Source organism: Pseudopodoces humilis, chromosome 26, assembly GCF_049639895.1.
Source record: "Pseudopodoces humilis isolate 2021_Gansu_Grassland_sample_001 chromosome 26, ASM4963989v1, whole genome shotgun sequence".
Classification (NCBI taxonomy): Eukaryota; Metazoa; Chordata; class Aves; order Passeriformes; family Paridae; genus Pseudopodoces; species Pseudopodoces humilis.
The window spans coordinates 1,045,699-1,065,423 of NC_142225.1; the positions used below are offsets into that span (position 1 = coordinate 1,045,699).

The window sequence follows — 19,725 nt, forward strand, 5'->3', positions numbered from 1 at the left end:
AGGTCAATGACTCAAAGACTAAACCCTCCATTGTCTTTGCCTCTTTCACAACCCTGACCTGACTTCCTTTGTTAAAATGAGACCTTTTTTATTTGGTTTTATTTAGTTTGGAAGTTATTTATTAACTACTAGAATAAACCTAGGCTTTGAATGGCTGATCACAACAAATTTTATTTATTCAAAACCCCAATGCAGTTCTCCTCTTCAAATACTCTGCCGGATACACAAGACAAACAATTTGCAACCCAGTTTCATTATTGTGTTTTGAACCAAGGAGAGTTATTAAATGAAAAACTGCAATAAAAACATTCACAGTGAACTCAAATACCTACCTCTTCTTCTGGTCTAACTTTAAACTTCCCACCTCTAACTGGGAAGCCACTGCCAAACTCCTTTGAAGCAATGTCAGCTCCATATTCCACTGTCACATCCTCTTCAATGGTACTGACAAGTCTCCAAAATTCTTTTTCAACCAGCTCAGTGGGGACCATCTAGGTGTGAGAAGAAAAGGAAGTATGTACTGAGGAAAGTAGGAAAGAAGCATGTGCATCAAAGCTGTCTCAGGGAGGAAACTTCCATTAGCTTGAAGCTTTTCCCCATTTTAAAATTTTTTCAACAAGAGCACAACTGCAGCAGAGACATGGTTCCAGGAGATGCTGCTGCCCTGTTCTCTCAGGAGTGGCTGACAGTGAATGTTCTCTTCCCTACAGACACTTCTAAAGTGGGAAAAAAACAAATAAAAATACGAGCAGCTGGTGGAACAAGAAACCACAACACCAGCAAGAACCAGGATTCGCTGATGCAAATGCAAATCTCTGATTTGGGATTTCATCCCATTCAAAACCAGAATCCCTCCCTTCCTCCCTCCCCAGAGTTACCTATTTTAGCTAAGCACACAAAATGCACTCTACACAACATGAGGATAAAGCAGGAACATACGTGTACTGGCATGTTAAAATAGTCTGACTTGAAGGCATCAGCCATTTCCCCAAATGTGCGGAGGGTGTAGTCCCGTGCTGCTTGTTCAAACCCAAAGGCTTCTTGAGGCTTGTTACACTCCTGTGAGAAGAAAAGGTAATTGTTTCTATAACACATTAACACAACATTGTGCTCAGATTTACACAAATGGGCTCCTCTAACAGCTTCAGAGCAGTAAGAAGGACACCACTGAAATGAAAAGACTCCCAAAGGGAAGAGTCAGAAGAAGAAACTCCGCTTGATTCACCAAATCACCATGTTTTTTTATAAATCTGCATAAATTTTAATGAATTAATATGCCTAATTTCTCCTTACTCTAGTAGAGCTCAACAGGATAAGATCCATAAATCACCACACTGAAGCATCCAGTGAGACTCCAATTTTAAATACAGAGAAAAGGTGTCAGTTAAAATCCAAAATGTTCTTCAAAGGCACACCAATTTTTGACTCAAAACAGTAAGTGTCACCTTTGCAATATGAAGCATTCCTAGTTTTCATTTCAGCTTTACCTCTATCACCTTGTTTGAGCAACCTTAAATAACAACAAGTTGTATTTTCAATTTCTGTGATTGGTTTAAAAGAACCCACAAAATACAAATTGGCCTAAGTGCAGTGATTTGTCAGATTACCTGAGCCAGACACTGGGGACACCTCCAGTCCCCCTTGGGAACATCATGGAGGGGTGGAATTAAACAGAAGGTGTGGTAACTGTCATCACAGCCGTCACACAGCAGGAGCCGGTCCTCATCATTCCCACTGCCACACAGGAGACACACATACAAATCCACCTGCAACACAAAATTCCACAGTAGGAATGGGAGCACTGAAAGTAACTCAGGGTGAAAGCAGTTTGGTAACTCTTCTCATCTGTGACACTTCCCAAAGCTTATTCTTACTTTATCTGCAATGGAAATGAGACAAACACACCCTGAATACTCTTTTAGAAGTTTAAATACTTTCCTCTGTAATTTAAGAAAAGAACACAAGAGCTGCAAGCCCTTCCATGCATTTTCTTTTCCCAAATGCCAGAAAACTCGACTGAGAGCCAGGATAGCTCACATCAGCAGCACTGGGGCCTTGGCAGGTATGACCCAGCACCTGGGGCTGGGCAGGAATAACCCAACACCTGCTGGGGGCTCACAAACCCTTTCCCATGTGCAGCCTCAGGTGTTTTGCTCCCCTCTGAGACCAACTGCATTGGAAGACAGAAATTGGGAGAGAAATAGGTTCCTGTTGCTGGGGGTGTTTCTTATTTTCCTCAGAGAAGGCACCAACCTTCCAGTAGAGCTTTGGGAATGGGGGGCAGCTCTTAATTCTGACAGAGCAGCTCCCAAGCCCCAAGGAACAGGCACTCCAACCTGGGATGGAGTGAACCTCTTGCCTTATGTTGCTAAAAAAAGCAGCAGCATCTCCTGCTCCTCCCCACAAGCTTTTTTCATTTGGGGGATGAGGGTGTCAGGCTTCTGTTATGTGCACTCTTCATTCTCAGGTGTGGATTGAATGATAACATGTTTGGTTTTAAGAGAGACCCACTTTGTAGCATGGGCAGAAAGAATCACAGCATTATCTTCTCAAAAGTGAGACAACTACCACTGCCTTCAGGTGGGGGTTTTGGGGGATACTTGGTGGCCTGTGGGGAGCTGGAGCAGGAACAGGGTTGGATTTTTAAGATGCATTTGAACAAAGCTTCCAATTTAGTGCTGAAATTGTGGAATTAGGGGCAGGTCTGTGAAGTGCCACGTGCCACAGCCTGAACAGAGCTCCCCTGAGGTTACAGAGCAGCGGGGAGGGATCAGGTCACACAAGAACCACTTTGACTGGACTATGCTTTCAAAAAGCTTATTTTGAGACTGTACTTTGGAGACAGAACACAAGTTACTTTAGTCACAGATAATGAAACAACCATCCTGTCATTTCAAGCTTTGTGAAGCAGGAAGCTTTGGCAGTGTTGATATCCCAGCAGGCACAAACACTGCTGTGCTTCACCCTGGGGCTCCAGGAAGAAGACAAGAGCCCTCCCTGTGGCAAAGTGACAGCAGGTTTTACTACCCACCCCAGAGAAATCCAGAAATGTCTGCAAAACATGCAGCTGCAGGAAGGCAAGGGGTACTTACAGCATTGGTGGGTTTTTTAGATCTGACTTTGGATTTGTCCTTCTCTGGCTCCCCAGAAAGCTCTTTCTTCTCAGGGAGTTTCACCACACTGCGCATTTCCTTGTCTGGGCAAAGAGAAAATATGAGAGTTTTACAAAATGTTTTAATGCCTAGCATTCCTTTTGTTTGTTTTATTTATTGCTTGTTAGACTAGACTGCATCATGCCAAGGTATTTGCTGAACTGTTATCCCCCCTACACTTGTTTCAATCAGTGCAGGGCAAGACTTGAACTCCTGCAATGCCTTCAAAAACCAGTGTTATCCAAAAATCCCAGCACATCACCACGAGCCAGCACTGGCTATCACAGCCCACAGTTTTTCAGTACTTTATATGCCATTTCAAATAATTTTAATTGAATTATGAGCAGGTGTTAAAGAATGCTGCCAAGAGCTTTTTCCTTCTACTCCTGAGGGAGACTTAGAGTCTCCTTAGAGACTCCCTGAAGAAAAAAAAAATCAAATTACCAAACACCATAATCTAAACAAATTATTGAAAAAAAGATTTTGAATGAACAAATGAGACTGACAGATTGCTTAGGTAATTTCAATTATTGAGTAGCTGTAAATGCTTCCTGTATGTATTTGTCTAAATTATTTATTAACAAGCTTATTCTTCTGTTTGGTGGCTTAAATATTGTTTTTCAGTCTCAAATAATTATTTCTTAAGGAGACAACAGACTCAGGACTGCTGATAGCAGCAATTTAATTATATTATGGGAACTTTAACCTCAAAACATACTATCTTTTGCATTCATGAGTTTAATTTCCTGATTTCAAGTCAAAATTCTTTCCTAAAAGTATCTGATATCTGATACATTCTTAAAAGAGTTTCTTCTATTTAAAGCTCATGCACTGATATTATTTAAAATACAAAACAAAAACATGGCTCCAATCTCATTTCCGTTTGTTCCAGAATAGACCCCCAAGATTGAAAAAGTCTTTTCCAAATGAAAATATCATCTTCAAGAAAACTCAACCACTTACAAGGAAAAAAAAACCCAAAATACTTCAAACCCATAAAACAGCTTTTTATCAAAAAATCCAATTTTAAAACTAACTGAAAGTTGGGGTTTTTTATAAGATACTTTGAATAAAATAAAAAATACTTCTAACTGCTGATTTTAGCTCTGGTCTTAAAACACATTTGAGCAAAGTAACAGAAACTGGATTCATGCTGTGTTTCACTCACCACCTTCACTCTTTGGAGGGGCACAGCCCATTCTGCGTCTCAGATTGTGAGTTCTGGCCTCTGGAGGGTCAGTCTCAGTTTTAACATTGGTTGCCTTTAAAAAGAAAAAAAAAAAAAACAACAAACCAAACAAGGAAAAGCCCCTCAGTAAATCCTTAACTGGAAGACTCTGGTTTGCCACTTGTGTGTGGGAAGATGCTCACTGCAGCTGATATGGCCACTCGCCCAAGCACAGAGACTCTGGAATCTCCAGCTAGCTGTGGGAAAGGTGGGCACTGTGAGTCCCAACCAAGTATTTTCTAAGGTCTCTTCCAATGCAAACCATTTCATGATTCCTTGGTGTGAGACACAAACACCTCACTGAGGTACCACGAGGGCTTGAGATTTAACCTGCCTCATTCCAGGAAAACGGCAGACAGGTGAGAGTCAGAGAGAAACTCTGAGGACTTCAATTAGACTGAGAACCATTTGATGCTTACAAACCACTTTGATGCTTACAAACCACTCACTCTAAACAGACACCTGGAGTTCTGAAATACTTCACCTTCAATTATTTACAAGTAGTTCAGAGAGAAATAATGCAGGGAACACTGAAAGCAAATCCTCAAAAATGTCCATGCCAATAATGAGACCAGGATTCAGGTTTGATTTCAGTGGGACCCATTAAGAAGCAAAGAACAAGGAACTTAGTGCTTTCACAGATTTTCTTGTACTCCTGAGGAGCAGAACATGCTCCAGTCTCCAAAGCAGGGACCTTTGTTGGTACATCTTGGAAATTTCAACACAGAATAATGCTCTTCCATTTAATTCTTACATTTCTTCCCTGAAATTTTCAGATGGTAGAAGAACAATTCTCAAATTGTTCAGTGTTATGAGTGGTTTCTCTAATGCTCTATTTTTTAAGGAAACGAGGTCATGCAACAAATCAGTTACTCTCAGCCACTCTCTGAAGCCCAGAAGATGGACCCAGGTCTAAGACAGGACTGGACACAGCCCCAGGTACTCCAAGAGGTGGGAAGTGTTGTTCAGTCTAGAGTTTTTTTGTAGGCATTGGTTGGTTGATTGTGATTTTTACAGAGCTGGTTTTGACATTATTTCCTAATCACTTTTTGTGTTCTCCTTGCCCAAATGTCTCCACCAGGCAGAGGTCCCATTGCTTAAGACATGCACCAACAGAAGTTGTTCATTGTGTGCAGCAGTTCTGCCTCAGCGCCAGTATGCCCTGAACCTCAAGTGCAGAGAGAAGCCCCCAACTTCTGCATCTTCAGCTCCTCTGAGCAGTGTCTTTTGTGCTTTAGCTGATACTGATCTTCACAAGAGCAGCTTTTGGTTTGGCCTGAGCTTTTTATCACATCAAGTCATCTCACTTTCCGTTCCCTGCACTTTTGTGGTCTTTGACACTGAACTGTTCTACATCAAGCACCTAAAGCCTTTGCATTTCAAAACCAGCCTAGAGAGTCACTGCCCTTTTCCTTTCTCATTATGAACATTTTCTCCTCACTGTTTATTCACCAGGTAGGAAAAGACAAGGTAAAACTGCAAGTGTCTCACAACTGCAAACTAACACTTATCCTACAGGCCACACTAACCTACAGTACTTCCCTGTGGTTCACTTCAAAATGTTTATGGTCAGCCTTTGAAAAGCAGCAAACATTAAACTGACAAACATGAGAATGAATTTAAGACTCACACATTAAACTGGTAAACATGAGAATGAATTTAAGACTCACAGTTTAAGACACTGACAAATCATTGTGTATCTCATTAGAGTAGAAAATTGAGATGTGAACCAAACACTACTCTTTTGCAACCAGGTCAGTGCAAAAGCCAACTGCTTGGAGCTTCAATGTTGAATAAAATAGATTTAATCACCTTCTCTGACTGCACTGACATGGAACAGCAAAATTCACATTAACAAATCTTAACTTTGCGAAATTACTGTGTTAGAACACTACAGCTCCCGGCTAAGCCAGCCAGTCCCTGTTGCTCAATTCAGCCTTAGTGCTGTGTTCTAGTTATGGTCTTAATTATAGATTTTCTTTCCACAAAAATGAGGTATACAGCATCAGTGGTGCTTGGGGCAAGAGCTGAGGGGGCAGCCTTGCCTTTTGGCTAAGGATGAGCAGTTGGTTTCCCCCAAAATGACAAAAATATGCTCTGTCAACACCATCAGACACCACTGCCAGAGAAACAGTGGGAATTTTAGTGTATATTTGTCCTGCTGTCAATTCTTAAGGGATCCATGAGAACAAGTATCCTTCAACCACAGGCAGACATTTCAAATGGAAAGTTTCAGCCCAAACGACTGAAGTTTGTTCACAATTATAAATCCACTTGTAACCAGGTAGTGGAGTGGAAAAGCTTTAGAAACCCTTAATTGTAACTCATTAACCAAGCATAATTACAGGCAGAATTTGCAACAGCTAAGCTGCACTATTAGTACTAATAGAGACCAAGACCAGAACAGTGGGAGTTAATAAGAGTCTGCAACAAACTGTGACCTTCCTAACTCATGATGTCACCACTAATCAGACCCTCTCCTGGGAATATCCTCCCTTACTCTTCATCTGCCCAAACAAAAGAAAAAGGAACTCTCTGGAGATAGGATCATCAGGCTGGAAAGGCTGGAGCCAAAGTATTACTGTTTTCCAGCAACAAAGGAGATACATGATCTCCTAAAATGTATCTTCACAGAAAATACTAAGATATAACCAACACATTTTGTGCTTATCCAAAAATATATTGTTTCTTAAGGACATGTAAGATTGTAAAAAAACACACTGACTTGATGATGTACATTTTTTCCTTATATTGCATGGGTAAATTAACACCATATTGATAGAACTCAAGAGTGAAAAATGAATTACAACAATGCTAATGTTATAACCACAATCTTCCCCGCTCTAATAACTGGCTTCAACTCATGAGATATGTACAGAAACCTCCCAGTGCAGTTAGGGAATAAGTGTTGCTCACTGACTGAGGAACAACAGATCAAAGATGCTTCATTTCCAGGACTTGTCACCTGTACTTTAAGAGCCCCACAGTATCTCCATCACGCTGAAAACATAACCCTACTACACACACACACCCACAGCTTCCACAGCAGAGCCTCCGAGAAATCCAAAACTCACACTTGGTAAAATATCAGACAATTCTTACCCATTATTTAAGATTTACACATTTATAAATGTTTGGGTACCCCTGACAGAGTGAAGCAGTTGTTCCTCCACACACACACACACACACACACACACACACACAGATGTGCTCAGGGTGTCCTGCTGCTCTCCCAGGCTCACCTCGGGCGTCAGGCGCTTGGCGCGGCGGGCGGGCGGGCAGCTCTCCGACGGCGGCACCGACTGTCGCTGCGGGATGTCGTGGGGCTTGTACTCCTTGTCCTTCGTGTCACTGCTCAGATCTGGCTTCTGCAAGCACTAAGGAAACAATTTGATTACTTTGTTTCTGCCTCCCCTTGCAATACAAACTGTGTAGAACAATTTCCTGGGTCATGGAAAGAACATAGGGCCCCCATTCCTGTGCTGAGTTAATAAACAGCATGTATGAAAATGGTAGCATTACCTATTTGAACAAGGCACAACATCACTTTTTCTTATCAGTTTAATGGTTGCAATAGCCCTAATAACAGATCTTAAATAAAGCTGAAGTCATCCTTTAAGTGTTAATGAGCACCAAACATTTCTCTGTGTAGAACACCAAGCCCAACTCTTCTGGCAGATGGGGCCTTTGCAGACTGGGTCCCCAGCACTTTGGAACTGCAGAAGTGGCCTAAGGTTGAGTGGCTCTGACATACACAGCAATATAAAGTAAATTACAGCCTATCAAACATGCCTGTCCTAACTGAAATACAGCTCTGTACTACATACATTGCAGAAGTTCCCCCTTCTTTCCATGTTTTGGAGAGGACAACTGCTGCTTGAATCAAGGGCAGAAAGGAAAAGATGCAAGAACAGTTTTAGTTCTTTCAAGCTACTGAATGAAAACATTTAATTGCTGAAAACTGCATACCTCTGGCAAGAAACAGAATAATTAATGACAATTCCCTGTTTGTCAAGCCACACAACACTCAGTAACTGCAGACAAAATGTAAGTTTTTAATAAGTAAACAACAAATCCTACAGAAAGGAAAAATCTCATTTTGCCAGGAAGTAATTCATGAAATTGCTGGATCCACATTTCCCCAGTTCTGTTAGTCTGTTCCCATCACAAGCATTTTTTCAGCAAGAGAGAGCAGTAAAGGACAGAGAGAACCATGACAGTGGTGTGAGGATGACGATGCTCTGTAGACAAGCTCAGAAAACAGACTTTCAAAAACAAATTACAGTGAGAAGGGGGAAGGGAAAAGGAGGAAAAAATGTTATTTTAGAAGTCTATGCTGAAAAATTATGTATTTAACAAAAAAACAGTATTAGTCAAGGACAGCAGGATGTCATTTACCATCACCCACAGGCAGCCAGTGACACTGACAAAGGAAACCTCCAGAACTGCTGTTTGCTTTCAGGCTGCCTTCAGTCTCAAACTTTGTGAACTCTAGATTTCTATTTTGAAAGCAAATGGCTGATTTAATTTCAGCATTAAATACACAGTACCACTCAACTTTGCAGCTCATGTACATGAGCAGTAAATCCTGGCTGATGCTCAAAGGCTGGGTCTGGAGCCCCAGAGCACTGCAGCTGCCTCTTCACAAGAGCCTGGTCCCTCAAAGCTCCCACTGGAACCAGAATCACAGGATCACAGAAGGGTTTGGGTTGGAAGGGACATTAAAGCCTTGTTCTGAGCCCCTGCCATGGGCAGGGACACCTTCCACTAGATGAGACTGAGACCCATCCAACCTGGCCTTAAATGTCTCCATGGATGAGGCATCTACCAAAGATGACAGAAGATGATGTGACATCAACATCAGTGGAAGAAAACAAAAAATAACAATTTCTCAGAAGAGACAACAGACAAGCAGAAAGATCAAATGAGTAGGTAAAGGTTGAAAATGAGAGAACAGGAAATAACTTCTATAAAATCTGGGTCCTTGAATCATTTCCTCATGTGAAAACCGAAATTATCAGAAAAAAAAAAAAAGGAGTTTCTACTGCTCCTGATAATAAAGGACATATGATCCTTCAAAACAAATCTAGAAGGCAAACAGCTTTTCCTAAACAAAAGTGTAAGAAAACCTTGAAAAGCAACAGATTGTGCCTCACTTCAGTGCAGTGCCCAAACAAACCCAAAACAAAAAAAAAAACCCACAAAAACACACAAAAAAATCCCCAAAACCCCCAAACCCCGCCAAGCCCTCAACAACAAAAATCCTCCCAAAAACCAACAAAAAACCCACCCCCAAAATCCCCAAACAACTAAAAACTACAAACAAGCAAGAAACAAAACCAAAAACTCAAACCCCACCAAAAAAAAGAGCACCAGAGCACTCATTACCAGCTTGAGAAACACCGGAAGATATTTCCTAAATAATGATGTTTCACCACCTATTTAAGCACAGACATTTTCCAGTGCCTCTCTAACCTGAGGCAAAGGCAGTGGTATGGAATGGCTGTTAATTCACCACCTCAGATGGACCAGGAGAACACCTAGAAGGTGTCCTAAGGTGGTCTAGGGATGAGAATTCCTCTGTACCTCCTTCACTCCTACGCTGACGATCTCCAGCCAAGAACACAGCTGCCACCTCTCCAGTCCTTCCCTCTTCCCAACCAGGCTTTGGCAGGGTTGGGCTTCTATCAACCATTCCCCAGAAGCTCACCCCACACATTCTGGCCGTGATCTCATTATATTCCAACAAGATGGTTGCACACATAATCCTTGAAAGCTCAGAGGTGGCAGAGAGCAAGTTAAAACCCATCAGTTGAAGTCACAAAGGAGCAGCTCCTTTAGGAGACAAAGGACAAAGCAGGGATGGTCATAAGGTCTTCAGGAAGACAAAAGATTGGGGAGGGAAAGGGATACAGTTCATCTCCTCCAGGTTTAGACATTTATTAGTATATTTCAATTGGTCATAATTTAGAAAAAAGCCAATCAGCCAGGCTCCCTGTACTTGCAGAACACAACTGGTTTACTCCTGCTAAACATCCATGGCGGGTAAAACACACCAAACTCCAGAGGTGCTCACTTTTCTCCAGGAACAATGCAGGTGCCAGAGAAATGTCTTACACTGAAACATCTTTATCAGGGGCACACACACAAAGATCTTTGGAAATATGAATTCCACTAAGGCCACTAAAGCCTTAGTTCGGAAAAGAGACCAGATGCACAATTACTGAGTCACTGAATTCACTGAAAAACAGATTAATACCACCTCGAGGCCCCCAAAATGTAGCTGAACTTTAAATCATGAAACATCTGGGCAATGCACCACAGGAAGTTGCACTGACAGAAGGTTCCGGATGCCTCAGTTCATGCAGGGGACACTTTTCCCTTCGGGCATTCAGTGTGGCTCTCTGGGATGACACACAGTTACTACAGCTGGGAATGAGAGGTACAGGTGGCAGGAACCAACAGGTTCACTGCAGCTACTCTGGAGACATCTGAGGCCTGTGTCATCCAAAATAAGAGGAAAATAAATATCCACTGTGGAGAGCTGCTTTGGGTATTAGAAACTGGCTGGTTTGAGGAATTCTTGCTGTTGGACTGAACATGAGCTTTAATGAAAACATGCTATTCCACTCTATTCCCCTCTGAACAGCTCCAGAGACTTTCACTACTTCAGCATGTAGACAGAAATATCTCCAGCAGGAATATCTGTCAAAATAACTCCTGAAGCCAGCTTAACATGTATTGAAGCCACACAAACAGTTAATGCTATACACAGATCTAGAGGAGATTAAAGTTATGGCACAGTCATTAGTGGAAACTACGTAATTTCATATATTTGGCTTTTGCAGGAAAGAAGGCAGTTTTCAATATTTCAAGTATTACCAAATAAAGAAAACACATATCAAAAGACTCAATGAATACATGAAGTAATCTTGTTGGGACGATCACCAAAGCTGCGTGAAGAGCTTCTCTCAACAGGCTGTTGAAGAAGGAAGCACATCTCCAACTGACAGCAGTCACACTGAACAGACACAGCTTCTCCAAAAACACAGCTCAGGTGCTTAGATTCCCAGAAAAACACTGAACAGGCACACAGTAACAGACACCTACACAAGAAGCATCTGGGTAAGCACCACTTAATAAGAACATGTGAAAGGAAGCCAAAAAGAATCTCATTTGAGATGATACTCAAAAAACGTACTGTAAAGCAAACTCACTTGAAAGACAATACTGTCAGGGAAAAAAAAATCAAATTAGAGTGAAAAGTGAGCTAAACCAAACTTATTTCTGTGAATTCTCTCGGTCATTAAAAAATCCATGTCTGCATATACAGGAGTGGAGGAGCTAAAAAAATTAAGTTAAACTTACATTCATCATCGGTTTGGAAGGATGTCAAGTGCCCATTGCAAGACAGAGCTTGAAAAGTCATTTAAAATGAAGCATGTCCTCATCTAAGGAGGTTTTTCCTCTTCTAAAAGGACTTAATACTGAGCAAACCACGGAGTACTGACTACGTGACAGACGTTCTCAGGAAATTCCCACGATACTTTGGAACCATATTCACTGTTTTAGATCTTTCCCTGTGCAATGACACCTCAAAAATACAGCAGCAAAGACAGGTGTAGCAAACATACAAGCTCAATAAAAACCCAAAAAGAAATCACTGTTTTCAGACCTAATACAAATGCCAAGTTTTCAATTAAATACCTTTAGAAAATGGTGCTGCTTTCCATTACTTAACATGAATGTTTGAAGAAAGTCAAAATATTTTTGATCCAGCAGTTTCCTTAGCATGAAGATTTTTATATTCAACTCTATTTTGTTCTTATCCTGTTTGAAAAAGACCCCTTTCTCTGAAGGGTCAGCAGAATTTAGCTGTTCCTCACTGAGAAGTGATTGTCACTGCCTAAATATAAAGTCTAATTCTAACCTCTCTGGACTTACAGCAAATCCCTTCCTCATTTTGGTAGCTGTCTGTAAAGGCCTGTGTTGATTTCTGTACACAGAGACATTGCTTGTAACAGGATTAGGGCATTTATTGCTTAAAAAAGGTCAGCTCCTGTCTTTGAAAGATCATCATGGAAAGAGCATTTCAAAGAAATAAAAATGCATGTTGGCAACTGCAACCAGTTTTGATCTTCCAAATAAATGACTGCTGCTCTAAAAGAACAGACCTATTCCTCATTAGAGATTACGTGGCCTCCACTCTCAATCAATCCTGAATTTTGGTTTAATGGTCAAATCAAAGACTGATGACTAGGAAGGATGAAGATTTAAGCTTGGAAAAATCCCAAGTCATGCTATTAACGTCACTACAGCAGCCAGGAAGTTTTCTGCAACCTGTCCCCCTTAGTGAATGTGCCACAACACTGCCATGGCTTGGCACAGTCCCTCAGTCACTCCAGGCACGTGACACAGGCCCACAGCAAATTTTGTGGCAGAGAGATGGACCCGGAATGTTCCATGAACACAGCAGTGCTTGGTCTTACAGAAATCATTACAGGAATGTCCCTTATCATGAGACTTCTGTAAACTGCAGAGAGAAAATACCAACAGATTCTGTTCAAATCAGGAGGCAGAGGTTACCTGGAGGACTAATGCTAAAATCTTCACTCTAATGAAAAGTTTGTTCACGGCTTTCTGAACTGCTGACCACTGCATCTGGTCACCTGCATGACACCAAGTACGAAATGCAGCTTCACAAACATTCCAGAAATCAAAAGAACTCTCCCAGACTGGCTGCTACATTAACTGAGCACTTGGTTTCAGTACAGCTTACCAAGAGACTCGCTCCTGACTGGAACAAGTTGTAGGGGTAGAGAATTCTCTCGTAATGCGCGCGGATGTGCGAGCCCACGGCTTTGCCAGGAGCAAAGCCCATCCTCGTGGCTATTTTGGTCCATTTTCTCTCCTTGCAAACGACATCAAATCCTCCTTGTTCTGCAACTAGCTAAAAAGTGAAAATAAAATGGTCACATATTTAATGGTAAAATTATCAGCGTTCAAGGAAAAAGGCAGGACAACATCCTAATTAACAATTTAAACCACAAAAATATATATTTAAAAATCACACATGACATCAAAGTTGTTTTAAGGCAATAACTAGAATATGTAACACATAACCTATTCAGGAACTACAAACCTGTTGAATTACTTTACAAAGAAGTCAGCACCTGTGTTCCATGTGCAATCACTCGGCCTCCTCTGAGAACTTACTTGGCTGCAATTTGTCACTTTGTGCCCCAACACAATTTTCTAGCACAGGACACTCAGTTCTTTTCACTGGAACAAGTGCTATGAAATAAGCTCAAAGTTTCCAAATAGAAACTGCCTAAACATAAAGGAAAGAACATATCCTTTCAGAGAATCCCATCTCTTACTATCAGTATACATGAACTTCTCCACAAGTTGAGCAAGTTTCATCCTAAAAGTAATTAGATTTTTTTTCTTCCGTATTTCTAATCGAAAGTTATTTTCTCTCACTTTTGTCATTGTTCAGGAACTTTCTTCAATTAAGCCTAAGTTTTTTCTTGACCCAAGTTCAATTTTAAAGAAGAGCTGTAAATTTAAGGTGATCTCCTAGATCACAGGAAAACTTCCATGATAACATATTACTTATTGTCTTTCCCTGATAATGTATTCTTACTCTTACTGTCCCATTAGAAATGTTAGCTTAAACAAAGGAATACTTTTTCCAGCTTAGATATACCCCAAAACCTCCCCTGACCAGCTGTGATACCATCCCAGGAACAGAGGTAACACAGCAGCTTTTCAGGATAGTTTTTCCATAATGGTCTTACTCTGTTAAGCTGAAATAAATCCAAGATCTTCCTCTCCACATGTGGAATTTTCAGTGTGCATCCTTGAAGCTCCCAAAACTTTGCAATCTGGTCCAGAAAATTCAGCTTTACACGAGTTTGGGCCTGAAACCAACCAACCAAACAAATGAACTGCATGCTAAAAGCATATGCAGGTTTTGTATAAGATTTACAGCACTGCAGCTGCAGTTGCTTTCCCAACTTTGCCCTCTGCAAGAGTTATTTTGCATTTTTCCCTCTCATCATTTGAAGAAAAATAAATTCCACGCAGATACCATTGATAATATCTGTATCTTTCCTTGAGTCACTTTTTGTTACCTTTTACTGCACTGAGAAAAGTACCTCTGGAGAACAGCCAAACACTAAGTTATTACTGCTAAAAACTCCCTAAACCAGCTGCATTGACAGGATTTATTGCATTTACTACATTAATTATTCCAATAGTTTATTACTATTTGGTTTATTTGCAATAAACCAAAAATAAATCAGTATTGTTTTCAAAAAATAATTTTAAAAGTTGTATCTGTTTATCTCTTATCCCTTCTCACAACTGTATCTGTTTCACTTTTAAGGATACAAATGGGTCAGGGCAGGGAAAGCCTGGCTGGTTGCACAGCAATTACCACAGTAAAATCACTGCACTGCTGCTATGTAAGAGCAGTAACTTAAATTTTGACATTTTATTTTCAGCACATTTTCTAATTTTAAGGTAAAAACTGGCCTTGTCTGTACAGATTAGTTTGTCTGCAAACTCCAGGGAGCTTTGAACAGCTTGTGGTCACACAAATCCCTCTCTTAGCATTCCAAGCCAGCATCTGAGCCCTTCCCCAGCACTTCACACAGCCACATCAGGGCTTTAAAAACCAAGAATCAGGAGAATAATCAGGCACAGTCACCATCATCCCAAATGGTACCAGCACTGAGCCAACCAGGACGCCTCACACTCCCCTTTAGTGTCAATTCATTGAAGCAGTGAATGAAAGTGCTTGTGAACAGCAAATTTCCACAAACTGAATCCAGATTTTGCAATTGTTTCTTCCAAAAGGCTGCCTATTTTTAAAGCACTCCAAGTGTTTCATCTATTTTCCTTTTGAAAGATGCTGTATGAGTGCAAAACACAGACACAGATCTATGGCCCTGGACAGTTTAACTACTTAGAAACACATGTGTGGAAAAGGCCTAAATTATGTTCCTTTAATGAGCATTAACATTACTTTTATGCCTGGAATGTTTCTAACTAGGTTCTGAAACAGATGAATTTCTGTGCTAATTAAAAATTGCTGTTCGTGGTCCAAAGTGCTGTCAGCTCATGGCCAACTCTGGCAAACATCACCTCCCTAACACACACAGAAACATTTGGGAACAGAAGTACTGCTCAGATTTCCAGTTTACCTCCAGTTCATTGAGCCTCTGGATCCTCGGTGTGAAGTGAAGCTTGTCGACATCGCATGCGAATGGAGGCTGCCAGTCCTGGAAAACAAAAGGGTTCCATCAAAAGATCAGGAAAAGGAAAGAAATTTCTGTGACAGTCAAAAGCCAGGGGAGCCCAAAGTGTGGAGAGGCTCCCGTGGCCTGCAGAGGCTCCTCAGCTCCACCAGAACACAGAACTTGGAGCAGTGGGGGCTTGGTGGCCACACCCCGGCCTGTCAGTGAGCCAAGGCTGTGCTGCCCAAATCCCCTCACTGGGAACACGTCTGGAGAGCAGGAACGGTGAGATACATTGAGTACGAGTCACTGTCTACCCCCTAGAACACTTCACTGTTCCTCAAAAATAGATAATAGAACCACAAAATCATTTTTGGAACTGAAGGTCTGTCCTGCATTGTAAGCCTCCGCAGAATCATGGAATCATTAAGGCTGGAAAAGCCCTTTAAGATCATTGAGTCCAACTCTTAACCCACCACCATGTGTTCAGCACTAACCCATGTCCCCAGTGTCACATCCACACATCTTCTGAACACTTCCAGGGATGGTGACTCCACCACTGCCCTGGGCAACCGGTGCCAATGCTTGACAATTTCCTTGGCTGCAAGCATTCAGGAAAAGCTGGAATATGACCAATTTAAAAAAAGATTATTATTACTTTGATAAAATACCTGCAACTGAAGTGTTATTTATAAACACAACTATAAAGCTGTTTTATCTTTTTGATCTCTGACCTCTACTGCACACGCTTGGTTTGGCAATACGCAACTTCACAAAATCAAATTAGATTTGATTTAAACTTGACAGGAATTTATTACATATAAAGTTATCTTATTACCAGTAATTACAGAATAAAGATAATGCACAAATGAGCTACTGACAGTGGGGTAAGGCAGAGCTTTGCTTCAGGAAAAAGAAAATCTTTCTTCAGCATTGGGTGACTGAGGCAATGGAAGTAAGATCAGCATCATAAACACAGTATTTTTTATTTTAGATTCACAGAGAATATGAAAACTGGAATTAAAACCAACCATACATGGTTTCCAAAGCAATTATCTTAAAAACAAACAAGGAGCAAGATTCAACAAGAGTGTAGAGAAGCTGAAGAGCAAAGAGGGACACCAATCCATACATTTTACCAAGCTTTCATTGACTAATCCAGACCTCAAAATGGGTAATAAAAGTTTTCTGATCCTGCAAGGTACTTCTAGCACATCACAACTTGACAATGCCAGTTGAAATTAACATTTCAATTGGAAATCAGACAATGGTAGGGGGTCAGGATAACAAATTATCCAAAGAATACTCAATCCTTGACCAGTGGGACACATTTCTTGATTATTTTCCTGCTTTTAACCACAAGACTGCCTGGTGTCCAAAGACATGCTCTTGAGAAACTCAGTAACACTAACCCTTCTTTTACTGCCTATTCTCTATGCCAGAAAACCAAACACAATTAAACCATCAAGTCTGAGGAAGAGAACTGACATTCTTTTCTAAGATCCTGTTGTCTGATGAATCATTTAGGGCCCTCAAGCTGTAAGAAGAGAAGCACAACAGGGAAAAGTTGGGCAGGATTTGGAGTATTGTACTTCAACAGGACAAATCTGACTCTCAGGCTGAACCAACTGGTTACATCATTAGTCACAACTCCAGAGTCCGCTCTGTACTAAAGACAGGGACACAGGTACTGAGACCAGGAGGGGACACAGTGGTGATGACACAGGACCCTTGAGATGCTGGCGACTGAACTAAACTGCCCAAGGGAGAGCTGTAGGGAGCTTTGCTTTGGCTGAGAGGAAATGAAACCAAGAGGGCTGTGCTGCCTCTGGCTTTGCTAAGCAGTAAGCCAAGGCTGTCCCCGGCTGGACTGTGCATTACCCCAAACCAGATCCTCTAATAACACTCTGCAGGGGACAAGAACCAGGAATAAGATGAACAGGGGCAAGAATTCAGCTCATGTAGGCAATGATACCACCTCAGAAACTGTCACCAGTCCAGGCTGTGCTTCAGAGCCACCACCTGCAGTTATTGCACTAGCAACATGTCAGGGAAGCCAAGGAGGGAGGGGACAGCACAGGAGACTCTTCTGGTCAGGCCACATGTCTGCGGGCACAGGCTGCTGCTCTGGGCAGAGCCCAGACAAAAACCTGCATGCCACTGGGCACAACAGGAGGAACAGGATCCCTACCTGCTCCTACAGGCTCTGGCTCATGCTCAGAATAAAGAAATCCAGCTCCAAGGGTGCCTAGGGCAGACACAGACCCAATCCATGTCAGACAGCACAGAGCAGGCTAGTTCCCTCTGCTTATGGAAACAAATGAGGAAGTTTATGTGTATGATCTTACAGAAACACCTCATTCGCAGCATGGCATCTGAAACATCCTGCTCCAGAATTAGTTGATTATCTCCATGATCTCCATGTGTCTATTTATTACTGACTGCTGCATGTTTGGGGACAGTCTTTCCTGTTTGGCCAAAGACACTGGCTCTGGCAAAGCACCAGTCACCTAGTGTGCTGGAAGAGTAACATGACTCCAGACAACACAAGCTGCCATAACCGGCATTTCCTACACTTGCAGTTTTCAAGTTTACCAATGACTGAATGGCCAACGCACACACCAAGACACCCTGATGACACATCAGCTGTTTCTCAAAGATCAGAAGATGACTTTTCAGCCTATCAGACAGATGGGTTCATCAGCCAGAATCAAACATTTAACAGCCTTAGAAGTGTTTAACTTTTAGCAAGGAGAAAGTTATTGCAAGAGCTGCTGGGTGATGGTAAATTGGCTTAATGAGAGGCAACACTGGATTGACTCCAGCTTCTGAGGTTTTTAAGCAAGTACCACAGAATATGATGAGTTGGAAGGACCACCAAGTCTGTGAGGTTCATCACATAAAATTCCTTGCCCTACACAGACACCCCAACAATCCCACCCAGTGTCTGGGAGCATTGTCCAAACAGTTCTTGAACTCAGACAGGCTCAGAGCTGTGCCCATTCCCTGGGGAGCCTGTTCAGTGTCCCAGCACCCTCTGGGGAAGAACCTTTTCCTGATATCCAGCCTAAATGTCTCCCAGCTCAGCTCCAGCCATTCCTGTGAGTCCTGTCACTTGTCATGAGAGGGAGCCTAGCCCTCTGCTGCCCCTCATGAGGACATTGAAGACCCCAGTGAGTCTCCCCTCAATCTCCTCTAGGGCTGAACAAACTGAGTGACCTCAGCTGCCCCTCAGGAGGCTCCAGACCTTTCACCATTCTCATGGCCCTCTTCATGAGACTTCCCCTCCAGACCTTTCACCATTCTCATGGCCCTCTTTACGATGCTCTCCAATGGCTTCATGTCCTTTTTACATTGCGATTCCCAAAACTGCACCAAGGACTTGAGGTGAGGCTGCAGTAGTGCAGGTAGAGCTGAGGAAAATCAATGGCACATATAATATATGACATTAGATTATTATAAAACCACTCCTGGCTTTACAAACACACTACAACACATTCCACTGAATACAAACTGTGTCAGATGACATTGTTACAGACCCACAGCCATTCACCATCTGGAGAAATGACAGCAGGTATAGTAGACAGTCCATCCTGACTGTCACTGAGTTATTTTGAAGTCACAAGTTTATTTTGGAGCATCCAAACTACTCAAAGTTTAAGGATAAGGATAATATTTATCTTCCTCTATTCCACAGTATGACAAGTTCCCCAAGTCCTAAACAAGATACTTTCAACCCTCCTTTAATAAGTGTATTATTTACTCAACAAAAATCTTGGACACATTTTGAAGCACAAGTTACCAGCCAAATGCTACGCTCACTTGCAGGCCCATGAAAAGACACTTCTGTGTGAGAGAAACGCCTTTATGCACTTGGAAAGGCAGCAGCACCACGAGAGGGAGCTTTATTGGGCAGGATTCACTTGCCACGCTGCTGAGCCACATGAGCAGCTTTGCTGGGGAAGAGACCAGCCCCCAACTCCAACTCTCCAGGCCCTCTTCTCTAAAAGTCATGCCAGAGAATCACTAAGACTTGCCCTCCCCATCCAGCTCCTCAAAAGAATTGGTTTGGATTTTCCTGTTTAAAAAAAGGCATAAAAAA

The 19,725-nt window shown here is 41.9% G+C and overlaps 1 protein-coding gene across 1 annotated transcript in view; it reads right to left on the reverse strand.

Moving 5' to 3' along the window:
• KDM5B (lysine demethylase 5B) overlaps positions 1-19,725 on the reverse strand; it is a 55,201-nt gene that overhangs the window by 26,896 nt on the left and 8,580 nt on the right. Inside the window, exons 2-10 of the mRNA XM_005530185.3 lie at positions 15,591-15,668; positions 14,181-14,303; positions 13,160-13,330; positions 7,623-7,757; positions 4,321-4,414; positions 3,093-3,196; positions 1,608-1,766; positions 940-1,059; positions 333-491 (exon numbers count right to left, since the gene is read on the reverse strand). Coding sequence (XP_005530242.2) covers positions 333-491; positions 940-1,059; positions 1,608-1,766; positions 3,093-3,196; positions 4,321-4,414; positions 7,623-7,757; positions 13,160-13,330; positions 14,181-14,303; positions 15,591-15,668 — 1,143 coding nt within the window. The remainder of the gene's footprint in view (positions 1-332; positions 492-939; positions 1,060-1,607; positions 1,767-3,092; positions 3,197-4,320; positions 4,415-7,622; positions 7,758-13,159; positions 13,331-14,180; positions 14,304-15,590; positions 15,669-19,725) is intronic.